General features: G+C 39.1%; 1 protein-coding gene across 2 annotated transcripts in view; it reads right to left on the bottom strand.

The window, feature by feature from the left end:
• Positions 1 to 354: 354 nt before the first annotated feature.
• BMPR2 (bone morphogenetic protein receptor type 2) overlaps positions 355 to 24,046 on the bottom strand; it is a 203,329-nt gene continuing 179,637 nt past the window's right edge. The window contains exons 11-13 of one of the 2 annotated variants that reach the window (XM_030916065.1): positions 15,994 to 16,166; positions 12,336 to 13,615; positions 355 to 8,429 (exon numbers count right to left, since the gene is read on the bottom strand). In XM_030916065.1, the coding sequence (XP_030771925.1) occupies positions 8,179 to 8,429; positions 12,336 to 13,615; positions 15,994 to 16,166 (1,704 nt within the window). In that variant the 3' untranslated portion in view covers positions 355 to 8,178. The remainder of the gene's footprint in view (positions 8,430 to 12,335; positions 13,616 to 15,993; positions 16,167 to 24,046) is intronic. The other variant, XM_030916066.1, reaches the window with a different exon arrangement.

The raw sequence follows: 24,046 nt of genomic DNA, 5'->3' as shown, positions 1-24,046 counted from the left end.
AAAACAAAACGTAAAATGCGTTAGAATCTCATCACTTGCCAGTTCTGTGACTGGACAGAGTATTTAATTTCTCTTTCAGTTTCTTCATTTATAAAAGGGGGATAGTAATACATATTTTGTAGGATTGTTGTGAGAATTATCAACAATGCATGTAAAATAACTAACACAGTGCCTGGCATATAATAGGTGGTCAGAAAATAGCAACTATTATACTAAATTTAGTTTATTTTTTTGATGTATCATACTGAATTATGAAAGCCATATTAGATAGAACATTTACTATTCTAGTGCAAACTCCCTAATTATCATACTAACAATTTCTGGTGACCTCATAAAATAAAAAAACACAATTACTATTGTCATTAATATGATCTTTAATAAACGGAATAATGCACCATTTTACAGCAAGCCTTTTTAAACCTAAAGAACTGCCTTAAAATCTCCTTCTCCAATGTCTCTGTATCAATACAATCTTTTTATTTAGGTTTATATATATCAAAGCATTTACTTACACTTATTCATAGAAAACTCTTTAGTGGCTTAATGTCGGCTTTCATAGTGGCATCCATAGATAATACAAAAGAAAAGTGATTTGCTTTATTTTATACTCACACTGATCCATCAAACACAACTTATACAGCATAGCAAGGCTTCAGACAGCTTATACAAAAGCAAAATAACTGAAATTATTCATAAAGTCATATATGATAGTCTATCTGTAATGTAAGAGCAAAACACACCAACAAAAGATACCCGTTAACAAGAAAGAGGGTTCTGAGGAAGTGCGAGTATTTTCTAGCCTTTCTTTTTCCAGAAAAGCATCCTCAGAAATGAATACTCTGTAGCTTATGTTTCTCCGGTCCATTCAGAAAAAGCATGGCAGCTACACATCTCCATGTTTCAGCTACTACAACACCCTAAGAGTTAGTGTATTTTACAATATCCATGTATCTTTATTTGAAAAATTATCAACAGAAAACTGAGGATGATTCCAGCTTACATAAACACTGATACAATATCATCTCTATGGAAATGAAGTAACAAGGCATACAAAAATTGCTTAAATAAATAAATGTGGCCAGAAAAGGAAAAGCCACAGAAGTCAAGCAATTCAATGTTAAACTGGGACCTATCTATCTTTGAATTGCATCTTTTAGTAATTTTTCTTACTGTTAAGCTTCTTTAAAAATATGTTTCCTTTACATACTTAAGAGGATTGGTAACAAGGTGAAGAGCCTGAGACAAGAGATTGGTTACAGATAACTTCCTAGGATTTTAAGTATATAGCATATCAGTTTAGAGCTTGAACTTGTCTGATTCAAAGAAAAATTCTGTTTGACTCTGACAATGTGATAAATAGAGGTTATTTTCTCAAAACCATCCAAGCTATTACTAAAGTTATAAAATATTTAGTTCACTTTTAGAAGGCGTTATAACGTTAAAATGTCTCTTGAGAAAATCCTATCTGAGAGGAACTACTTTACTAAGTTCTCTTATTAAAAAACAAACAAAATGAAACAATTTGTCCCATATCATGTATGGTCATTTGATCAAAGAACAGAAATGTAAGTCGTTTTAAGTCAGTGCTTCAACTCTAAAGGCCTAAATTTGTTGCAACATGTAGCCAATTAGTTGAGTCATTCCCTCTCTTCAGTAATTACAGAACTGGACAACTTTTTATGATTAATGAAATCTGAGATTATATCTATGTGAAAAAGTCAAATAAGATGAAACATTAAATGAACTGTGCAACAAACACTTTAAATATTCAACTGGATCTAATTGCTTACTTGCTACCAATTGAACTTTTTCAGTGTACAAAGGGAAGAAAGGGGCCCTGAGTTTTTAAGTAATATGTCTGTAGAATGAATCTAAAACATGAAGATGTTTCTGAAATCTAAAGGTATAAATAAAATGGATAAAACCCACATGTTGCTTTTTAAAACTGAAAAACAATCAAGTTGTAGTTTCAAATACAGTAATTTGCTTTTAATTCAGTCATAAACTGAACACCCTAATGATGTAATTTGGTTCTGAAGATTCCTTCTCTCTTACCCAGATTTTAAAATGGGTTTCAAGTTGTTTAAAAAATGAATGTGTATGTTCACAATGTTTAATAGTAACACTACAAACATCACAGTAATAACAGAATTGGAATTTTAAAGATACGATAGATTTATTTTGAGCCTGGTTTTAATATACAGCATAAAGTCTTCTGAAGTACTTTCAAATGTATCTGCCATGAGATAAATTTCTAAGTTTTTCTCTATATGCACACTCAAATCAGTCACCTAAAAGTTAAATGAAAGTTGTATAGTCCAGTCTATGTTGCAAAATAATAAGTATTTCAAAAGTGGTCTACAAAAATGTCCATAGATAGTACCTGATTAATGTAGGGTTTGCTTTTGAAAGTTAATCTTGCATTTAATGTTTAATATTTGACACAAAAAATAAGTAGAAGTTTGTGGCTCAATCATAAAACTAAGCTTGCTGCAATATAAGTTAAACAATTTTAATGGCAAAATGATATACAATTCTGTATGCATGGCTTTTTAGTTATAACTAATGAGAATATAAAATCATAAAATTCCACAATAGAAAATGTTAGATAATACAAAAATTAAGTGCTGATTTGCTGGTAGTCTGATGGTTGAATCCACTTTCAAATAGAAACATCTTAACTCTCAATTCTATCAAACTATCAGACTAGTACTTAACTGAAGTAATGAACTTGAATATAAAAGAAGATATAATTTTATGTTCTTAAATATAAAGTCATTAAAATAGGACTGAGGAAAAAGAGCTTAAGCAATTTTGTCTGAAGAACTGAGACTGAAGTGTTCATTGAGAGGCCTGAAGCATAATGAAGACTAAGAATATTGGGGATGATGACCAACCGCTCTTTTTTGTCCTACTGGGTAAAAAAAAAAAAAAAAAAATTAAAATCAAAGAGGAGGGAGACAGGATATGAAGAAAACTTTCCTGACACAGACTACAAATCAGATAACTGAGGTTTGCAGTAAGTCGGACATAAACTATGAGGTGATTTTTTTTTTTTTTTTTTTTTGCGATGGAGTCTCCCTCTGTTGCCCAGGTTGGAGTGCATTGGCGCCGATTTCCGCTCACTGCAACCTCCGCCTCCCGGGTGCAAGCGATTCTCCTATCTCTGCCTCCCGAGTAGCTGAGACTACAGGCGCATGCCACCATGCCTGGCTAATTATTTGTATTTTAGTAGAGATGGGGTTTCATCGTGTCAGCCAGGATGGTCTCAGTTTCCTGACCTCATGATCCACCCGCCTCGGCCTCTCAAAGTGCTGGGATTACAGGCGTCAGCCACTGCGCCCGGCCTAACTGTGAGGTGATTTAAGGAAAGTAATGGGAAGATGCACTTAAATGTCCTGTGATTTCCTCTTTTCTTTATGTTAATCTGGAAACTTGTAGAAAGGCTTTCTCTTGATAACAAATTTTATGTAACTAGCTCAAACGGTGATTTGCCAGATTTACTTAATCAAGGAATATATTTAGGAGGGAATCATGCAAGGTAGTTTTGGGTAAAGTTTGCACAGTTCATAATCTAAAAGTTACGATGCAACCTTTTATGCTGAAGAGTAAACTGCCAGTAAACAGTATATTTAGAAAACATTGCATTCTGAAAAAGTCTTCTGGGGTTTATGTGGGAGTGTTACAATTTCTAGAATGACTGGTCTAGATAATCAACATGTGTGTACAGATTCTAACTTTATTAAGTTAGCTGGGAAGATAAAGCGATGTATGAAGCAATCTGTGAATAGTTACATAATAACCTGCACATAACAGGTAGTAAGTTCAACATAACTTTAAAAAATGTTGTATAGAAATATAATCTCAAATTCTAGGAGTTAATGATCTCCAATAAAATATTCATGTCCATAAATATGAAAAAAGGAAAAGAAAAGTTCATTGAAATATTTTTCCATTTTAAATGACTTTCAGGAGGCACTTAAAAAGACTGGAAATTTCAGTGTAACAGCTACAGCCTACCAATTCCATTTGGCTGTAGAAGTCAAATTTGAAAATGATTAAAAAAAAAAAAACTTGCCAATTTTTTGTGATAATTCCCACTGAAGCCCACACTTAAGTGTTCCTTTCTCTCTGTAAATATTTTCACATTCAGAACCAATGCACATTTTCTGGAACAAGTGGATACATGTAAAGAAGCTATACTAAACTGTTTTATAAAAAGGACATTATCCTTGTATCCTTCCTATAGCCTACTCAATTAGTTCTATGGATTAGTAAATTTTCTAAAGTTATTAAAAGCAGAAGTCTTGAAGATGGATTCAAAGGACTGATGAAACTGAAGTTCTCTGTTAAATTAATTTCCCCAAATCTACTATGGAATCAATTTAGGGAAAGGTCTCTGTTACCAAAAGCTATCTTAACCTTTTCCTTAAAATTTACCTTACCATTAGTTCTGCAATTTAAGAATGTTAGGAGTTAAGTGAAATGATTTTAAGATTCATGATGGGAGATACAGGATTGAGTTTTGTCTTGAATTAGTAATTATTTCTCAAGCAACAATCAGCATAGATATGTCTACATATCTTATATTTGCCTAACTTCCCAAATCATTAAGGTATGTAGTTTGGCTTACCTTATATATACAAATACAGTTGTATATATACAAATGACAATTATGCGAGTATAGTGACTGAATTTTTATTTTTATTTTTTGAGACGGAGTCTCACTCAGTCACCCAGGCTGGAGTGCAGTGGCGCGATCTCAGCTCACTGCAACCGCCGCCTCTTGGGTTCAAGCAATTCTCCTGCCTCACCCTCCTGAGTAGCTGGGACTACAGGTGCCCACTACCATGCTTGGCTAATTTTTAAAAAATATTTGTAGTAGAGATGGAGTTTCACCATCTTGGCCAGGCTGGTCTTGAACTCCTGACCTTGTGATCCACCTGGCTCGGCCTCTCAAAGTGCTGGGATTATAGGCGTAAGCCACTGCGCCCGGCCTGAATTTTTAAAATAAATGTTAGCCCGTTACGCATCCTGTCATATGGCATATAGGCAGTGTGGTATGGATGAAAGAGATGTGGAGAGAGGTAGACATAGACTGAAATCCCAGCTTTGTCTATTACTAGATATGGACCTTGGGCATATTACTTAATTTCTCTTAGCTTCAATTTCCTCATCTGTAAAATGGGAATATTAATTACAATGCTCATATGGTTTCTCTGAGGTTTAAAACAAATAGCATATATATATTTCAGCATTCAGTATGTGCCTTCTCGTAACTTCCTACACTGGTAACAGTGATTTTTTTTTTTTTTCCAATTATGCATTTGGAAAGTTTTAAGAATTTACAATTAAGTAATTTTTGTCTAAATGTAATTCAAATCAAGTTCTTTCAGTGACCTAATTCTGGTATACAGTTAGGATTTTGTTAAGGGAACTAATATTAGACTTTACCTATTATGATGCTTTTAAGGTTACATTACCATCCAGTGAAATAAATTTTAATATTTTTAGTTGAATGATCTTTTATTCAAAAGACCTGCTTTTCTACATGTAAAATTTTGTGATAGCAGTTAAATGTCAACTTTAAGAAACATTTATTATCAGATGAGTATTAGCATATAAGTAACTAACTTAATTTTGCTTGCTTGTATATTACAGATTTTAAGTTTGATGTACAATTTAATTTAAAATTTATTAAAATGATATATACTTTCCACCTTTCCTACTTTTTCAGGAGTTTACTAAGAAAAACTGGTGAAAGGAAATTATTTGTTTTAAACATGCTTGAATGAAATAAACTATTCAGTTATTTTAATCTGGCATATTAATTTTTAAAGCATTTTATTATGATTTTCCCAATATTAAAATATGTTGGAAAACCTACAATCAACTGGCCCAAATACAAATATAGCAGAATGTAAGATCACTCTTGTGGCAGGAAAAGATCAGTTAGACCTCAAATGGTTATTTACCCTCAATGCTTCAAACTGGAGAAGGAATATAATTTATTTTGATTCAAAGTTGTCCTACAAATATTTGAAAAGAATATCCTAAAATGCATGTGAAAGGTATTTAAAGGCAAGAGAACTAAGTGAAAATGTACTAGGCAAGATACAAATAATTTCTCAATAGAATAATAACTGTGAAAAAAATTATGTGCCAGAAGACTGAAAATCGGTTAAGGTGCTGAATCAAGAGAAGGGCCAATAAAACACGAAGCGTGGAAATCTTGGGCACTAACAAGATAATCTGAATTCTAAGAATCCAGAACAGTGTTCAGCAATCCAGCTGAATAAATGGTAGGTACAGTAACATCTAACTTGTAAGATCACAGCACATGGCAAATGAGAAGGCTTATATACAAGTAAATCACAAATGACAGAAAATTGGGAAATTTAGGCTGTCTTTAGCTAAGTGATGAGACAGAGGAATATGAGTGAAAAAATACTGTTCAGGAGATAAAAACATAAATCAGAAATTTGGTGATTTGTGTTTTCCTCTTAACCTTTTAATCCCTGGAACTATCTTAGAACTTAACTATGTAACATTCACTAAGTACTCTGATAATCGAAAAAAAAAATTTAAAAAGTGAAATCATCAGTTTGTAAATTAATAGAAAATAATTTGTTTAGAAAAAAGTCCATTATTTGACAGAAAGTGCTTTATTAAAAAAATGCAGAGTTTGTTTTAGAGAAGATTATAAGTAATGAAAGAAGCAAAGGAGGCTTTTAAAAATAACATGATTTCAAGTCATGTTATTACTAAAAGGTATACTCTAATGTAAATAATAAATGTTGCTCACATATCAAAGATAATGTGAAAAACTGGCGAAAGTAAAAATTATGAAAATAGGATTAAGGAAGATAACACAATTTTGAAAAGAGAGAAGTCTAGTCTCAGTCTGCTCAAAAAAGTTAGGTTTGATAGCAGCCCTTCTTTCACGGGGACTTGGCATGCCACTTGAATGATTTTTCCTCACAGTGTTTTAGGTCATGGGAAGAGGAATAATTTTCAGATAAAGTCACCAGTCTTCGCTTGGGAACAGGGTAAAAGATACTATAGGTTCAGAACTATAAATTACTTCTGAAGTTATAATAAACAGTAAGTGTAATTTTATGAGTCAAAGATGGCCTATTCAGAGAATGAAAGCTATAACTATTTTGTCTTAACCATTTATTTTCCTACTTAAAAATTCCATAAGTATAGCTCTATAAGCTTACCAATAAAAATGTATTCTTAAATAAATGAACATGGAACATGAACATACATAGAAAAATAAAATGAAATGGGAAATGGCTAATATTTGATGTCCTGTACTTTGTTCTAGTCTCTCTTATGAACTCCCAAAACCAGAAGCAAATAAGTTTATTAAAATGCCTGGAAGGAAACATTCAGGATTTGGAAGGTTAAAAGAAATGGCATTTCAAATCAGGTTTTGGTAGTTCCTTTTTTAGAGCCCTTTCAGACAATGTTTCTGTATTCTCCATGATAAGGAGAGAGAAAGTAAGAAATCAGGTAGCTGCTTCTCCTGTGCAAAATTCACTGTCATAGAACTGACCTTCAAAAGTATGGGAGATGGGGCAGAAAAGTGTTTATATTATGGAAGAATATGTGCCCTGTTAGGAAGAGAGCTTACAAGAAAGCTTATTTGTGGCCTATAAACTATTGCACATTCAAACAAAACACAAGAGAAAAGATGTCCAACAAGATAATATGTTCAGGAACGTATCAACATAAAAACTAGCTTGTGCCCAGAAATAAAACATGGATACCAGATACCACTGCAGTCAAACCTGTCTTAATTTGCTTCTGTTTTAATGACCTTAAGAAACTGGTCCAAACTGATTATCAGCAATACATTGTTTTTGCTTTTTTTCTTAAAAAAATATTTTGAGACCACTTTTGATACACACACATATAACTCTGTGGTCATAACAGACAAATATAACTTTAGCGAGACTAAACAAAAGTGCAAACTTAAAAAACAAAATTTAAAAATATGGAAGCATAAGCTAAATTTTTCTGCATAGCTGAAATCTATTTAAAGCAAGTCCTTGTTGCAGGGGTGGGAGGGGGGTGCTGACAGGAGGATAAAGCAGTTTTTTTTTTTTTAAACATCTTCTGCATGTTTAAATGATGCAAAAAATAATTTCACTCCATAGGCTTGAAAACATTTCACAGACAGTTCATTCCTATATCTTTAGACACCATGGTTGTGGCAGTGCCTCCTTCTGCAAGGTAAACAGCAGTGCTGGATTTGGAATGAACTGCCCTGTTACTGCCATTGTTGTTGACTTCACAGTCCAGTGATTCAGTGGAGATGACCCAGGTGGAGGGGCGCCACCGCTTAAGAGAATAGGGAGTTTTCACACGTTTCTTGATCTTTTCACCTGATCCTGATTTGCCATCTTGTGTTGACTCACCTACTGAAAATAAAAGGGCAGAAAAATGAACTATTTAACAGACTTAAGAAATAAAGGGTGAGGGATATAACTCAAGAAAAGGTCAAACCAATGTCTCAGGAGGGTGCTAATGAACATTTCTTGAAATTCATAATGCCAGGCAATGTTTTTCTAGGCAAAGCTTAACCAACTTATTTTTGAGACTGTTTAACCTAAATGTTTTAATAACTGATTAACTTATTCTATAAGTCAAGGATAAACACACACACACACACACACACACACACAATCAGAGGAGAACACTTAAAGTTCTCAGCTGTATTCTCAAATCTTCTGGTTTTGGTAGAGATTTTAACTTGGTAAAATGTATTTAATCATTGTATTTAATGCTCAAGGTGGATCAAAAAAAATTTTTTTTTTTTGGGACTGAGTCTCACTCTGTAGCCCAGGTTGGAGTGCAGTGGCACGATCCTAACTCACTGCAACCTCTGTCTCCCAGGCTCAAGCGATTCTCATGCCTCAGCCTCTAGAGTAACTGGGACTACAGGTGCATGCCACCATGCCCAGCTAATTTTTTTGTATTTTAGTAGAGACGGGGGGTTTCACCATCTTGTCGAGGGTGGTCTTGAACTCCTGAGCTCAGGCAATGTGCCCAACTCAGCCTTCCTAAGTGCTCGGGTTATAGGTGTGAGCCACCATGCCTGGCCTGGATCAAACTTTAAAAGCACCTGGCATACAATATTTTTCAGAAGAATGACAGAAATATTAGAGTACAAATATTCTAGTAATTTCCTCTTCCTATATCTGACAAGATTTTTTTTTTTTTTGAGACGGAGTTTCACTCTTGTTGCCAGGCTGGAGTGCAATGGCATGATCTCAGATCACCGCAACTTCCACCTCCCGGGTTCAAGCGAGTCTCCTGCCTCAGCCTCCCAAGTAGCTGGGATTACAGGCATGCACCATCATGCCTGGCTAATTTTGTATTTTTAGTAGAGATGGGGTTTCTCCATGTTGGTCAGGTTGGTCTCGAACTCCCGACCTCAGGTGATCCGCCCGCCTCAGCCTCCCAAAGTGCTGGGATTACAGGCATGAGCCACCAGGCCTGGTCTATCTGACAAGATGTCTTACTGACTCAGAGTCCTGCAATAAGGGTCTGTCAACTGGTCTATAATATAAGCTGCTCAAGCAAGGGGCTATATTTTACTGATAGGTTTTTGAAACCTGTATCCTTCTTTCAAACCCATTTTGTAGCCCTAGAGAATAATAAAACATAACTTTTTTTCATAAATGCCTTAGTCTAAAAAAGAAATCGGCTGAGCGCAGTGGCTCACACCTGTAATCCCAGCACTGTGGGAGACTGAGGTGGGTGGATCACCTCAGGTCAGGCGTTCGAGACCAGCCTGGCCAACATGGCGAAACCCTTCCTTTACTAAAACACAAAAATTAGCAGGGCATGGTGGCGCATGTCTGTAATCCCAGCTACTCGGGAGGCTGAGGCAAGAGAATCACTTGAACCTGGGAGACAGAGGTTGCAGTGAGCCGAGATTATGCCATTGCATGATCCAGCCTGGATTACAGACTAAGACTCTGTCTCAAAAAAAATAAATTAATTAATTAAAATAAATCATTTTATATAACAATAACTTACAGATTTTGGTGAGCTCCCCTGTTTTGTGTTGTAATACCTTTAGGACAAGAAATCAAACATCAATTTAAGTTATTTAAGATGCTACAGGGCTCATAGTACCATAGTATAGGTATGGAGTCCCAGCTACTTGGGAGGCTGAGGCAGGAGGATGACCTGAGCCCGGGAGGTTGAGGCTGCAGTGAGCCATGATCTTACCACTGCACTCCAGCCTAGGCAACAGTGAGACCTTGTCTCAAAAAAAAAAAAAAAAAAAAAAGTATAGGTATGTGAGAGACTCAATACACAACTCTTGAAAAAGATGATACTAAGAAACTAAGAAGAATCTTACAGTTTTTTTTTGTTTGTTTCTCAGAGTCTCCCTCTCCTGTACGGGCTGAAGTACAGTGGTGTGATTATGGCCGACTACAGTCTTGAACACCTGGGCTCAAGTGATCCTCCTGCCTCAGCCTCCCAAGTAGCTAGAACTACAGGCACTCACTACCACACCAAACTAAGTTTTAAATTTTTTGTAGAGATTGGGTTTTGCTATGTTGCCCAGGCTAGTCTTGAACTCCTGGCCTCAAGTGATCCACCCACCTCAGTCTTCCACAGCACTAGGATTACAGGCGTGAGCCACAGTGCCCAGCCTACAGTTTCTTTATAGTAATTTTTCTGAAATTTCTCTGGATCTTTAAGATTTATTAAGGTATAGCCAGGCGCAGTGGCTCACGCCTGTAATTCCAGCACTTTGGGAGGCCGAGGCGGGTGGATCACAAGGTCAGGAGATCGAGACCATCCTGGCCGACATGGTGAAACCCCGTCTCTACTAAAAACATAAAAAAATTAGCCGGGCGTGGCGGCAGGCGCCTGTAGTCCCAGCTACTTGGGAGGCTGAGGCAGAAGAATGGCGTAAACCTGGGAGGCGCAGCTTGCAGTGAGCTGAGATCCGGCCACTGCACTCCAGCTTGGGCGACAGAGCGAGACTCCGTCTCAAAAAAAAAAAAAGATTTATTAAGGTTAGTTTGATAAAACCTAAATGCAGACATAATCAATATTAATATGTGCAACAAAATGTTTCAAAGGTTATACTGGTATAACATTACTTGGAGCTCTTGAACTGGTATTTACTTAATTTCAACTTTTCATAGCAAGTATGTGAGTTGCATTATAAAGCAGCAGCCACATAAAGCATACATTAAATTGGGCAATTATTCTGACTATTGTGACACGGACTTTTTAATTATCAATGACAAAAATATTACTTTTTTCTTGACAATAGTCTAATTACCTTTGAGGCCCAACCAAATGGCTTATTTTTTTTTTTTTTTCCTGAGATGGAGTTTCGCTCTTGCTGCCCAGGCTGGAGTACAATGGCACGATCTCGGCTCACTGCAACCTCCGCCTCCTGGGTTCAGGCGATTCTCCTGCCTCAGCCTTCCAAGTAGCTGGGATTACAGGTGTGCACCACCACACCCAGCTAATTTTTGCTTTTTTTTTTTTTTTTTGAGACAGAGTTTTGCTCTGTCGCCCAGGCTGGAGTGCAGTGGTGCAATCTTGGCTCACTGCAACCTCCACCTCCTGGGTTCAAGCAATTCTCTGCCTCAGCCTCCTGAGTAGCTGGGATTACAGGTGTCTACCACCACACCCAGCTAATTTTTTGTATTTTTAGTAGAAACAGGGGTTTCACCATCTCGGCCAGGCTGATCTTGAACTCCTGACCTCGTGATCCACCTGCCTCAGCCTCCCAAAGTGCTGGGTTACAGGCATGAGCCACTGTGCCTGGCCATTTTTGCATTTTTTAGTAGAGATGGGGTTTCACCATGTTGGTCAGGCTGGTCTCGAACTCCTGACCACAGGTGATCCACCTGCCCCGGCCTCGCAAAGTGCTAGGATTATAGGCATGAGCCACCATGCCTGGCCCAAACGGCTTATTTTATTTTATTTCATTATTGAGATGGAGTTTCGCTTTTTTGCCCAGGCTAGAGTGAAGTGTCGTGATCTCGGCTGGGATTACAGGTGCACACCACCACACCTGGCTAATTTTTGTGTTTTTGTAGAGATAGGGTTTTGCCATGTTGGCCAGGTTGGTCTTGAACTCCTGACCTCAGGTGATCCACCTCCCTTGGCCTCCCAAAGTGCTAGGATTACAGGTGTGAGCCACTGCTCCAGGCCTCAAATGGATCATTTACAAAGTGGCAAAGGTAAATAATCACTAGTTGAAATATATCTATTAGTTGATCTAAATAGTTATTTAAATGGCCCCAAAAGACACACAGGAGAGATTATATGATCCCTCCACTTACTCTGTATACTGCTGCCATCCAGGACATTTGTGGCTGAAAGATCCAGAGAATTAGGCCTCTGTGCTCTTCTGGGCTTTGATGGCCCAGGATCTGCTACTGTGCTTGGAACACCCTGTGTAAGAACATCTTGTTCTGAACATGGATTGCTGTTGTTGTTATTGGAATTAGTTCGGCCACCTTCTAGTGGTCGTTCCCTCCTGTCCACAAGACGATCCAGAACACCTTCATCATGGCCAGCTTGTTGCTCTCGTCTCAGTAAAGGCTCATGCTCATCAGGACTGGAATTAATATTCAGCCGGGTATCCTCACCAATAAACTGATTCTGCAACATTTCTTGGGCCCTATGTGTCACTATGTTGGTTGTTTGGCCAGATGGTACTGTCCCATTGGCATATTGGGTTGTGGCAGCATGGGAGTTAACACTGTGGTTTCTACCTGCCACACCATTCATGGTGACTGTCACCACATGAGGTTCTGCTGCATTGATTGTATTCATCTTGGCAACTCCAGTTTCGACTTGTTTCAAGTTTGATTTGTGCTTGCTGCCAAATTTTAGCCGGGGCTCCTTTGTTGAATTTTTGGTGTTCAAAGGCAAACTAGTAGGTCTCTTGGGAAGGTTCTGTTGCTTGGGGAGAGGATAGATCTGAGTAGGCAGAACATCAGGAATTAAACATGCTTGGCCATTTGCAGCCTGTGTGAAGTCCTGCTGTCCAGTTGCTTCTACTGCAAGTTTTATGAGTGGGTAAAGCAAGCTAGAACTAGTACTGCTCAGTGGGTCTGGCCCACTGAACTGTTTAAGAGAGTGCTCCATGAGATTCTCATCAGAGCTTTCCTTGAGGTTCTTATCAACTTCTTTTGGGTCTAGCTTGTTGGTCTCCAAGTCTTCTTCTGTCAGCTGTAGGCAGACAGGGGTTGGCCCAATTGACTGTGCAACATTTGTGGCATGCAGATTTGTTTCATCTGGGTATGGCATCTCAGATATAGTAGTCATGCCAGTACTTGGTGTGAGGCCTGTGGTGTTTGTGGTTGTTGTGTTGGTGGAGAGGCTGGTGACACTTGTTTCAGGGCTGGGTATTCGAGCTTGTGCTTGCTGTCGTTCATAGTTAATCGAATTTCGGTTTTTTTCCCCTATAGTCAAAGGTGTGCTGGACATAGAATGCTCAGAGGAAATATTCTTCACGATGTTGTCGGTATGATGGATAGAGTCTTCAATGTATGAGGAGGAAGAATAATCTGGATAAGGACCAATTTTTGGCACACGCCTATTATGTGACAGGTTGCTTAAAGAAAGAAAAAAAGTATCACATTGAGAATGTACATTTATGATAAATTGTCTCTCCAAGTTTGACACCTCTGATTTTAAAGTCTGAGTTGTTTTTCATTTTCTTCCAAATATATATTTTTCTAAAGGTTAAAAAGTCTAATCAAATAATCAAGTGCCAATTAATAACTTGATAAGTGTTAGTTATACATGAATTAAGCCTACTGAAAAATGTATGTGGATCAGATATAATTTTTATAAATGTTTATTATTTTGGTTTATAAGTTACTTTAAAAATCTCCCCTATAGTTGTCTAACATCATTAAATATATATTTATGAAATATATATTCATACAACCAGACATTATGTTTTATGAGAGGAAGAACCATGGTATATGTTTTCTGTACTTCCATAATTCTAGATGCATGGTGCCTACTCAAAAGGTATGTTATCAATTAAGTTCCAATGGGCAAATGGTAGAAAGAATATAAGCTTTTAGGTTGTTCCAAAGGCCTCCATTAAGAAGCACACCCTAGTAATGGCGCATATCTTTCTGGGATAGTCTGAGTCATATCAGCAAAAGTCCTTGAGTCTAAGGTATAAGGCAGAATATGATGTTCAAATCAAGGATCAAAGATTCAGAATTGCTCTCCAATTATCATGGGTTCTTTGCTGTCATTGTCATTCCTTGGGAATGATCGTTATTTATAAGGGAGATGACAGGAGGAAAAGAAGAAAAAGTTGTTATACAGTACAAGAAAAGAAAGCTAAGGAGACATGGAGGGTAAGATTCAGTAAAATAAAACTTAAGAGTAACTATGGGATGAATTATAATTTGGGGGAAATTATTAGTAGAGACTGGAGATGAGAAGATGCATGCAGAAGGTTGAGCCGAATGACATAGGAGGCAAAAAATGGCCAAATCAAGATGGGCCATCAAGGGTTTTTTTTCTTACCACTGAAGAAAAGTTTGAAAGCATTCAAAATAAAAGCTTTAGCTGACTTTTGAGAGAGGTATAAACATCATACTAAAGGACATGGGAAATACAGAGATGAGGGGAGATGAAAGCAGAAGACAGTCCTCAGGTATGTGTAAAGTGAAAAAATTTACAATTAGAATTGCCAGTGTCTAACTTCCTTGATTTACTGATATATAAGGTATAAGAGTGTATATCCGAAACTAATTTGACCTATACAAAAGTAGTGCAAACCAAATTTTTGATCTATGGCTAATACAAATAGCTTTCACAAATTAGAACAACAGAAAACAGGCCGGGCGCGGTGGCTCACACCTGTCGCCTATAATCTCCAGTACTTTGGGAGGCCAAGGCAGGTGGATCACCAGAGGTCGGGAGTTTGAGACCAGCCTGGCTAACATGGTGAAACCCTGTCTCTAATAAATATACAAAATTAGCTGGGGATGGTGGCTCATGCCTGTAATCTCAGCTACTCGGCTGAGGCAGGAGAATCGCTTGAACCCAGGAGGCAGAGGTTGCAGTGAGCCAGGATCATGCCACTGCACTCCAGCCTGGGGGACAGAGTAAGACTCAGTTTCCAAAAAACAAACAAACAACAAACAAACAAACAAACAAAAAAACCCAAAAAACCACACAGAAAAAAAAAAAGTTTCAAGAATCGAGTTTATTTTTATTTCAATCTTCTCCAGTAACCCTTTCCTGGATGCCTTTCTGAAAGTTTTAAACATGTATTAGACAAAATGACAGAGTCATAGAAAGGCTTTTTTACCCCAAACATGGAACAAAGAAATACAGACGTAGAAAGTTCCAAATTGTAGGAATTTTTTAAAAGCCTTTTTATTTAGAACCAAAAATTATAGTTCTAGCAAAGAAAAAGTCTTGTAAAATAATATTAATGATGGACTAGAAAGACCTTTGAATTGCTTTCATGTAAAAGTAGTAGTAGTATACTCTAAAAGAAAGAGCATTAGATAGGAAGTCTAGAAACCTTAGTGTCAGTGAAACAGTGGTTAGATAGGCAAGTTCATAGTTCCATTTACTTAAAAAAAAAGCAGAGTAGGAAGGAATAATAACAACAAAGGATAAATGAGACAATTTATATAGAAGTGCTTATGAACTTTTGGAGTTATGGAAACATTTTACCTTTATTATTGCAGGAAGGTTGGACCATAAATAGAGAAAGACTAACTTCTTTCACTATACCTTTACATATAAAAAAATGCAGATTTCATCTCGCACTCGTACTAAACAAAAATGTTCAATAGAAGAATAGGAATATTGAAAGAAAAATGATAACTTTAGACTGTATGAGGTAATCATTGAACCATTAGGCTGGTTTAAAGGTATTTATTTTCTGTTATTTATTGGGTCTCAGTTTCTAATACTGATTGACAGGTGCCACACCCCTTAGGGTCTTACCGTTCATTCTGCATAGCAGTAGTCATTGGATTGACTGTTGGGCTCACAGATTTGTTTCTTTCCCAAATCATCATAAGTTCCGCCATCCTTTCCTCAGCACACTGTGCAGTAAGCCGAGCCTCTGCATCCTGGTCCCAACAGTCTTCGATTGTCTCCTTGAGTGACCTCACTGCCTGTAAGACAAAGTACATGTCAAACCGTGTGTCTTTAAAAAAAATATATACTGAAGTTTTCAGTTCACAACATGAAGTAAAAGAAAAATCAATTACCTTAACCAGTATATTTTACATAGCTATAATAATGTATTTTAGGCTTCAAGGATTTGTAAAGGAACATTCTCAAAAGGTGACGAACAAGTAAACAAGCAGGATTTACCTCAACTCCCTGAAGAATTATTCATAAAAGTAAAAGCAACAATAAGTCGCAGATGTTTCTTCAAGGCCACAGGTTTAGGTCATTGTTGTTAATTCACAGTTACGTTATGTCAATCAACAGCCACTAATTCTGCTTCAAAAATAAGTTTTGAGTTTGATGGAATTTGGGGACATTTGGCTATTTTCTATCTCTAGGTGAGCTTTTCTCCTTTACCCCCAGTTAAGAGTGCTTGGTTGGGCGCAGAGGCTTACGCCTATAATCCCAGCACTTTGGTGGCTGAGGCAGGAAGATCACCTGAGGTTAGGAGTTTGAGACCAGTTTGGCCAATATGGTGAAACCCCATCTCTACTAAAAATATAAAAAAATTGGCCAGGTGTGGTGGTTCACACCTGTAATCCCAGCAGTTTGGGAGGCCAAGTCGGGTGGATCACGAGGTCAGGAGTTTGAGACCAGCCTGGCCAATATAGTGAAACCTCGTCTCTACCAAAAGTACAAAACTAGCCGGGCGCGGTGGCTCAAGCCTGTAATCCCAGCACTTTGGGAGGCCGAGACGGGCAGATCACGAGGTCAGGAGATCGAGACCATCCTGGCTAACAGGGTGAAACCCCGTCTCTACTAAGAAAATACAAAAAAAAACTAGCCGGGCGAGGTGGCGGGCGCCTGTAGTCCCAGCTACTCGGGAGGCTGAGGCAGGACAATGGCGTAAACCCGGGAGGCGGAGCTTGCAGTGAGCTGAGATCTGGCTACTGCACTCCAGCCTGGGTGACAGAGCAAGACTCCGTCTCAAAACAAACAAACAAACAAACAAACAAAAAAAAGTACAAAACTTAACTGGGTATGGTGGCACGCACCTGTAGTCCCAGCTATCGGGAGGCTGAGGCAGAAGAATCGCTTGAACCACAGAGGGAGTGGGCCGAGATCAAGTCACTGCACTCCAGCCGGCATGACAGGGCGAGACTCTGTCTCAAAAAAAAAAAAAAAAAAAAAAATAGCCAGCATGGTGGTTTGCGTCTGTACTCCCAGCTACTTGGGAGGCTGAGGCAGGAGAATTGCTTGAACCCAGGAGGCAGAGGTTGCAATGAGCCAAGATCGTGCCACTGCCTGCCTGAGTGACAGAGTGAGACTCTGCTTCAAAAGAAGAAAAAAAAGAGTGCCTTATTCCAACCTTAAAACTTATAGACATCTCTTCTTTAAACTAGTTCCAAAACAGTAGTATCAAAAACAGTCCCATTCTGTAGTATTCCTATTCATTAGCAATTAACAATAGTCTCCCTTTTGCGGAAAGCTAGTCTTTTTTTTTTTTTTTTTTTTGAGATGGTGTCTTGCAATGTCGCCTAGGCTGGTGTACAGTGGCACGATCTCTGGTCACTGCAACTTCCGCCTCCCGGGTTCAAGCGATTCTCCTCCCTCAGCCTCCTTAGTAGCTGAGATTATAGGCACCTGCCACCACACCCGGCTGTTTTATTGTTTTTTTTTTTTTTTTTTTTTTTTTTTTTATCTTTAGTAGAGACAGGGTTTCACTATGTTAGTCAGGCTGGTCTTGAACTCCTGACCTTGTGATCCACCTGCCTTGGCCTCCCAAAGTGCTGTGATTACAGGTGTGAGCCACTGCGCCTGGCCAGGGGAAAGCTAGTTTTAACTCCCTTTTAAAAAATAGACTGGGTTTGTTTTTAAACATCCACATGATTCAACCATTCTACTCTTAGGTATTTACCTAAGTAAATGAAACCATATGTCCATACAAAGACTTGTATATATCTATATCTGCTACTTGGGATGCTGAGACAGGAAAATCGCTTGAATCCAGGAGGCGGAGGTTGGAGTGAACTGAGATCATGCCACTGCACTCCAGCCTGGGTGACAGAAATGTTAAAGGGAGTCCCTCAAAGGACATTAGACAATAAGTAGAACCCAAAAGCCTACTTAGGTAACCATAAAAGCCACTATTATTATATTTTTGGTTTCTAACTCCTTTTTAAAAACAAAAACAAAAAAAAAGGGGTCTCATTCTGTTGCCCAGGCTGGAGTGCTGTGGCATGATCACAGGTCACTGCAGCCTTGAACTCCTGGACCTAAGCAATCCTCCTCCATCAGCCTCCTAAGTAGCTGGGACTACAGGCAAGTACCACTATGCCTGGCTAAGGCACCATTGTGCCAAAATTATCCTTCTGCCTTGGTCTCCCAAAGTGCTCAGATTACAAGCAAGATCCATCACATCCAGACTCCTCCTTTTTTCTTTTTAAGAGAGAAAAGCATAAAATAATAATTATAAATCTAGGCTGGGCATGGTGGCTCATGCCTGTAATCCCAGGATTTTGGGAGGCTGTGGTGGGAGGACCATTTGAGGCCACGAGTTCAAGACAAGCCTGGGCAACATAGTAAGATTCCATTTCCACAATTTTTTTTTTTTTTTTTTTTTCTGAGATGGAGTCTCGCTCTGTCGCCCAGGCTGGAGTGCAATGGCGTGACCTCGGCTCACTGCAAGCTCCGCCTCCCAGGTTCATGCCATTCTCCTGCTTTAGCCTCCCAAGTAGCTGGGACTATAGGCACCCGCTACCACGCCCAGCTAATTTTGTTTTTGTATTTTTAGTAGAGATGGGGTTTCACCATGTTAGCCAGGATGGTCTTGATCTCCTGACCTCATGATCCACCTGCCTCGACCTCCCAAAGTGCTGGGATTACAGGTTTGAGCCACCGCTCCAGGCCAAAAATTTTAAAAAATTAACTGGATGTGGTTGTGCACACCTGTGGTTCCAGTTAGGAGGCTGAGGTGGGAGGATCACTTCAGTCTGGGAGGTCAAGGCTGTAGCGAGCTATGATGGCAGCACTGTACTCCAGCCTGGGTGATACAATGAGACCCTGTACTCCCACCACCACCCCCAAAAAAGAATGTCTAAAATTAAAAAGACTGGCAATACCAAGTGTTGGCAAAGATGCAGAGAAACTGGAACTCTCACGCATTGCTGGCCAGAATGTAAAATGGCACAACCGCTTTAGAAAACTGGCAGGTTTTTTTCTTTTCTTTTCTATTTTTTTTTGAGACAGTCTCGCTCTGTCACCCAGGCTGGAGTGCAGTGGTGCGATCTCAGCTCACGGCAGCCCCTGCCTCCTGGGTTCAAACAATTCTCAAGCCTCAGCCTCCCGAGTAACTGGGATTACAGGTATGCAACACCACACCCAGCTAATTTTTGTATTTTTAGTAGAGATGGGGTTTCACCATGTTGGCCAGGCTGGTCTTGAACTCCTGACCTCAGGTGATCCACCTGACTCAGGCCTCCCAAAGTGCTGGAATTACCAGTGTGAGCCACCGCGCCCGGCCATAAAAACTGGCAGTTTCTTAAAAAGTTAAACATATACCTACCACACGATTCAACCATTCTACTCTTAGGTATTTACCTAAGCAAATAAAACCATATGTTTATACAAAGACTTGTACATGAATATTCATAGCAGCTTTATTTGTAACAGTTGAAACTGGAAAAAACCAAATATCTATCACGAGTAAATGGACAAACAAACTGTATCATATGCATACAATGAAATACTACTCAGCAATTAATAAACTATGGATACACATAAGAACATGAATAAATCTGAAAATAATTATACCGAAAGAAGCGAGAAAATCAGTACATTCATATGATTCCATTTATATAAAATTCTAGAAAACGTAAACTAATCTCTAGTGACAGAAAGCGGATCAATGGTTGCCTGGGGACTCATGGGGGATAGAGAAAGTTGAGGAGAGATTACAAAACGGCACGAGAAATCTTCTGGGGGTAACTGACATGTTCATAATCATGACTGTGTGGTTTTATGGGTGTATACATATATCAAAACATACCTAAATGTACACTTTAATATGCGCAGTTTATCAATTATAGCTCTTTAAATGTAAAAAAAATTGAGAATAAATCAGAATGGAAAACAAATATTTAGGCAAAATCTGATGCGTCCTTTGGAAGGGGACTCTAACTCTAGGAATAGGTAAATAATGATAACTTAATGCTTGTGTAAATGAGTTAAAGGGAGTGCCATTATTAACATTGATGAGGAAAGACAAGTAAGGGGTAAAAAAAAAAGAATAGAAAAGATAAACAAGGAACTTTTTCAATCTTTCCTACCCAAAGGAAGGAAAATGCAAGCTGGATCTCGTTGGTGGGTCATAAAACCAGCTCAGTGGTTTAAAACAAACAACTCTAACTAAAACTGAAATGCTCTAGACTAGAACAGAAAACACTAGGATATAGAGTAGGTAGTAAGGTTAAGTATTATACTACGTAATGATGTAAACTTTGTGCTTTTTTTGAGATGGGGTCTCACTATGTTGCCCACGCTGGAGTGCAGTGGTTATTCACAGGTGGGATCACAGTTTACTACAGCTTCACATTCCTAGGCTCAAGCGATCCTCCTCACTCAGCCTCCTGTGTAGCTTGGCCTACAAGTGTGCACTATTGTACCTGGCTGAAGTTGTATTTCTTAATGTGGGTTGTGTCAGACAAAAAGGATTTAAAATGTTGAATCTCTATATCACAGAAGAAGTCTGTAGATTTTGTCCAAAAGAGAAAATGGAAAAACTAAAAATATGTGAAAAGAACTGGTACTTTCTTCTGAAATGTATATATTTCTATGTATTTCTTCAAAAGGAAAGACTAGAGGGCAAACATGAACTGAGGAAGAGTTGCCCCTTTTTTTTCTTCTTTTTTAAGACATTGTCTTACTCTGTTGCTCAGGCTAGAGTGCAGTGGTGCAATCTCGGCTCAATGCAACCTCCACCTCCCAGGTTCAAGTGATTCTCCTGCCTCAGCCTCCTGAGTAGCTGAGATTACAGGCACCTGCCACTACGTCCAGCTAATTTTTTGTATTTTTAGTAGAGATGGCGTTTCACCATGTTGGCTAGGCTGGTCTCAAACTCCTGACCTCAAGCAATCCACCTGCCGTGGCCTCCCATAGTGCTGGGATTACAGGCATGAGATGCCGAGCCTCGCCTTTTTTTTTTTTTTTTTGAGACGGAGTCTTGCTCAGGCTGCAGTACAGTGGCGTGATCTCTGCTCACTGCAACCTCTGCCTCCCGGGTTCAGCGATTCTCCTGCCTCAGCCTGCCGAATAGCTGGGATTACAGGCATGTACAACCACACCCGGCTCATTTTTGTATTTTTAGTAGAGATGTGGTTTCACCATGTTGGCCAGGCTGGTCTCGAACTCCTGACCTCAAGTAATCCACATGCCCCAGCCTCCCAAAGTGCTGGGATTACAGGGGTGAGCCACCGTGCCTGGCTAAGAAGGCACTGTGCTTGGCTAAGTTGCCACCTTTTATGTGAAAATATATTAAGATAAAACCATTGATTGCAAGAGGTCATACAAAACTAACACTAAGTAATAAAGAAAAGCCAGGCAAGTGATTTTAACAAGGGAGAGAAAAGAATTCAAGACAGACTAAGAAATGGAGTATAAACATTTGGAAAAGAGGCTGGGCTCACACCTATAATCCCAGCACTTCAGGAGTTTGAGGCTACAGTGAGCTATTATTGTCTCCCTGCACTATAGTATGGGTGACAAAAAACTGGAAAAGAATGGAAAACATGAAGAATGGTAGTACAGTTAAAACAAATTATACCTGAACATTTTATGTAGGAGAAAAAAAGCCACTTTAAAATAAACGTGGCCTATAATTTTTTATTTTGCCAATTTAAAATATTTTAACATAAAACAAAATTAAACTGTGTGTTGGGGCAAGGCATGTTGACTCATGACTATAATCCTGGCACCCTGGGAGGCCGAGGTGGGAGGACTGCTTGAGGCCAGGAGTTTAAGACTAGTCTTGGCAACATAGTAAGACCCTGTCTCTACAAAACAAAACAAAAAACTGGCCGGGCACGGTGGCTCATGCCTGTAATCCCAGCACTTTGGGAGGCTGAGGCAGGCGGATCATGGGGTCAGGAGTTTGAGACCAGCCTGGCCAATATGGTGAAACCCCATCTCTACTAAAAATACAAAAATTAGTCAGGCATGGTGGCACGTGCCTGTAGTCCCAGCTACTAGGGAGGCAGAGGCAGAAGAATCCCTTGAACCCAGGAGGCGGAGGCCGCAGTGAGCTGAGATTGCGCCACTGCACTCCATCCTGGGTGACAGAGCGAGACTCTGTCTCAAAAAACAAAAACAAAAACAAAAACTCCAAAACTGTGTGTGTGTGATTGTTAAAGCAGTTCATTTTTACTGTAAATTCTGAAACATATAGGAAGAAAAAGTCATTTATTAACCCAGTATTCAGAGTAACTATGGTTTAACATTTTGTATTTCCTTTAGACTATTTTCTATGCTTTCATTTTTATCAGGAAACTATTCTTCCACCCTTTATTGACTAAACTATGTTTGAGTCCCTGGTAGTTTATAAAATTAAAGCTAGTTTTTTTATTCATTAATATTTGAAAGATTTTGAGTTTTACTATTAAAGGAATGTTTCTTCTTTTTTGAGACGGAGTCTCGCTTTGTCACCCAGGCTGGAATGCAGTGGCGCGATCTTGGCCTCGGTAGTCACTGCAAGCTCCGCCGCCTGGGTTCACGCCATTCTCCTGCCTCAGCCTCCTAGTAGCTGGGACTACAGGTGCGCAGCAACACGCCCGGCTAATTTTTTGTCTTTTTAGTAGAGACGGGGTTTCACCGTGTTAGCCAGGATGGTCTCGATCTCCAGACCTCGTGATCTGCCCGCCTCGGCCTCCCAAAGTGCTGGGATTACAGGCGTGAGCCACCGCGCCGGGCCAAAGGAATGTTTCTTTTTTTTTTTTTTTTTTTTTTGAGGCGGAGTCTCGCTCTGTCGCCCGGACTGGAGTGCAGTGGCCAGATCTCAGCTCACTGCAAGCTCCGCCTCCCGGGTTTACGCCATTCTCCTGCCTCAGCCTCCTGAGTAGCTGGGACTACAGGCGCCCACCACCTCGCCCGGCTAGTTTTTGTATTTTTAGTAGAGACGGGGTTTCACCGTGTTAGCCAGGATGGTCTCGATCTCCTGACCTCGTGATCCGCCCGTCTCGGCCTCCCAAAGTGCTGGGATTACAGGCTTGAGCCACCGCGCCCGGCAGGAATGTTTCTTAATCTCAATGAAACTGTGAAAGTAAAAATGGCTTCTTTAGATATAGCTGCATTTCTCTTTTTTTATAAAGTATGTACTTGCTACCTAACTCTAGTATTGGATTGTCACTGCAGAGAAGCAGTTTATTGACTGTAGCATATTAGATTTAAATGGATTCCCTGGAAGTGAACCAAGTATTATAAATTCCTTACTTGGCAACCTACTCTATGCTGGAAGTAAAAAGTTTTCAGGTAAATATGCATATGATGCATATCTCATAATGATAGGGTTGCCAAGAGATATTTCAAAATAATAGATCCCATTTGTGCTGGTGAAATAAAACAATTTAAGGAAGATGAGGTTGTATTTTACTAGAATAAAATTTCATAAACAGATTTTTCTTTTAGAGATACTCTATTGTGAGGCTGGCACCTCTGATGAATTCTAATAAAGTACTCGGCCTCTCACTTGCTGTCAGGGACCTCTTAAAGATCTGTCCCAGTTCCTATAGCAGGGAGCATAGTTTTGGAAGCAATCTTGGACATACGTGCTTGACAATAGGCTCTTTAATTGCCACATACTTAAATATTTCAATCTGACTCAAAACAGAAG

The sequence above is a fragment of the Rhinopithecus roxellana genome, chromosome 14 (assembly GCF_007565055.1).
Source record: "Rhinopithecus roxellana isolate Shanxi Qingling chromosome 14, ASM756505v1, whole genome shotgun sequence".
Classification (NCBI taxonomy): Eukaryota; Metazoa; Chordata; class Mammalia; order Primates; family Cercopithecidae; genus Rhinopithecus; species Rhinopithecus roxellana.
Note: the sequence above shows the minus strand (reverse complement) of the source record. Positions and strands in the feature narration are given on the sequence as shown.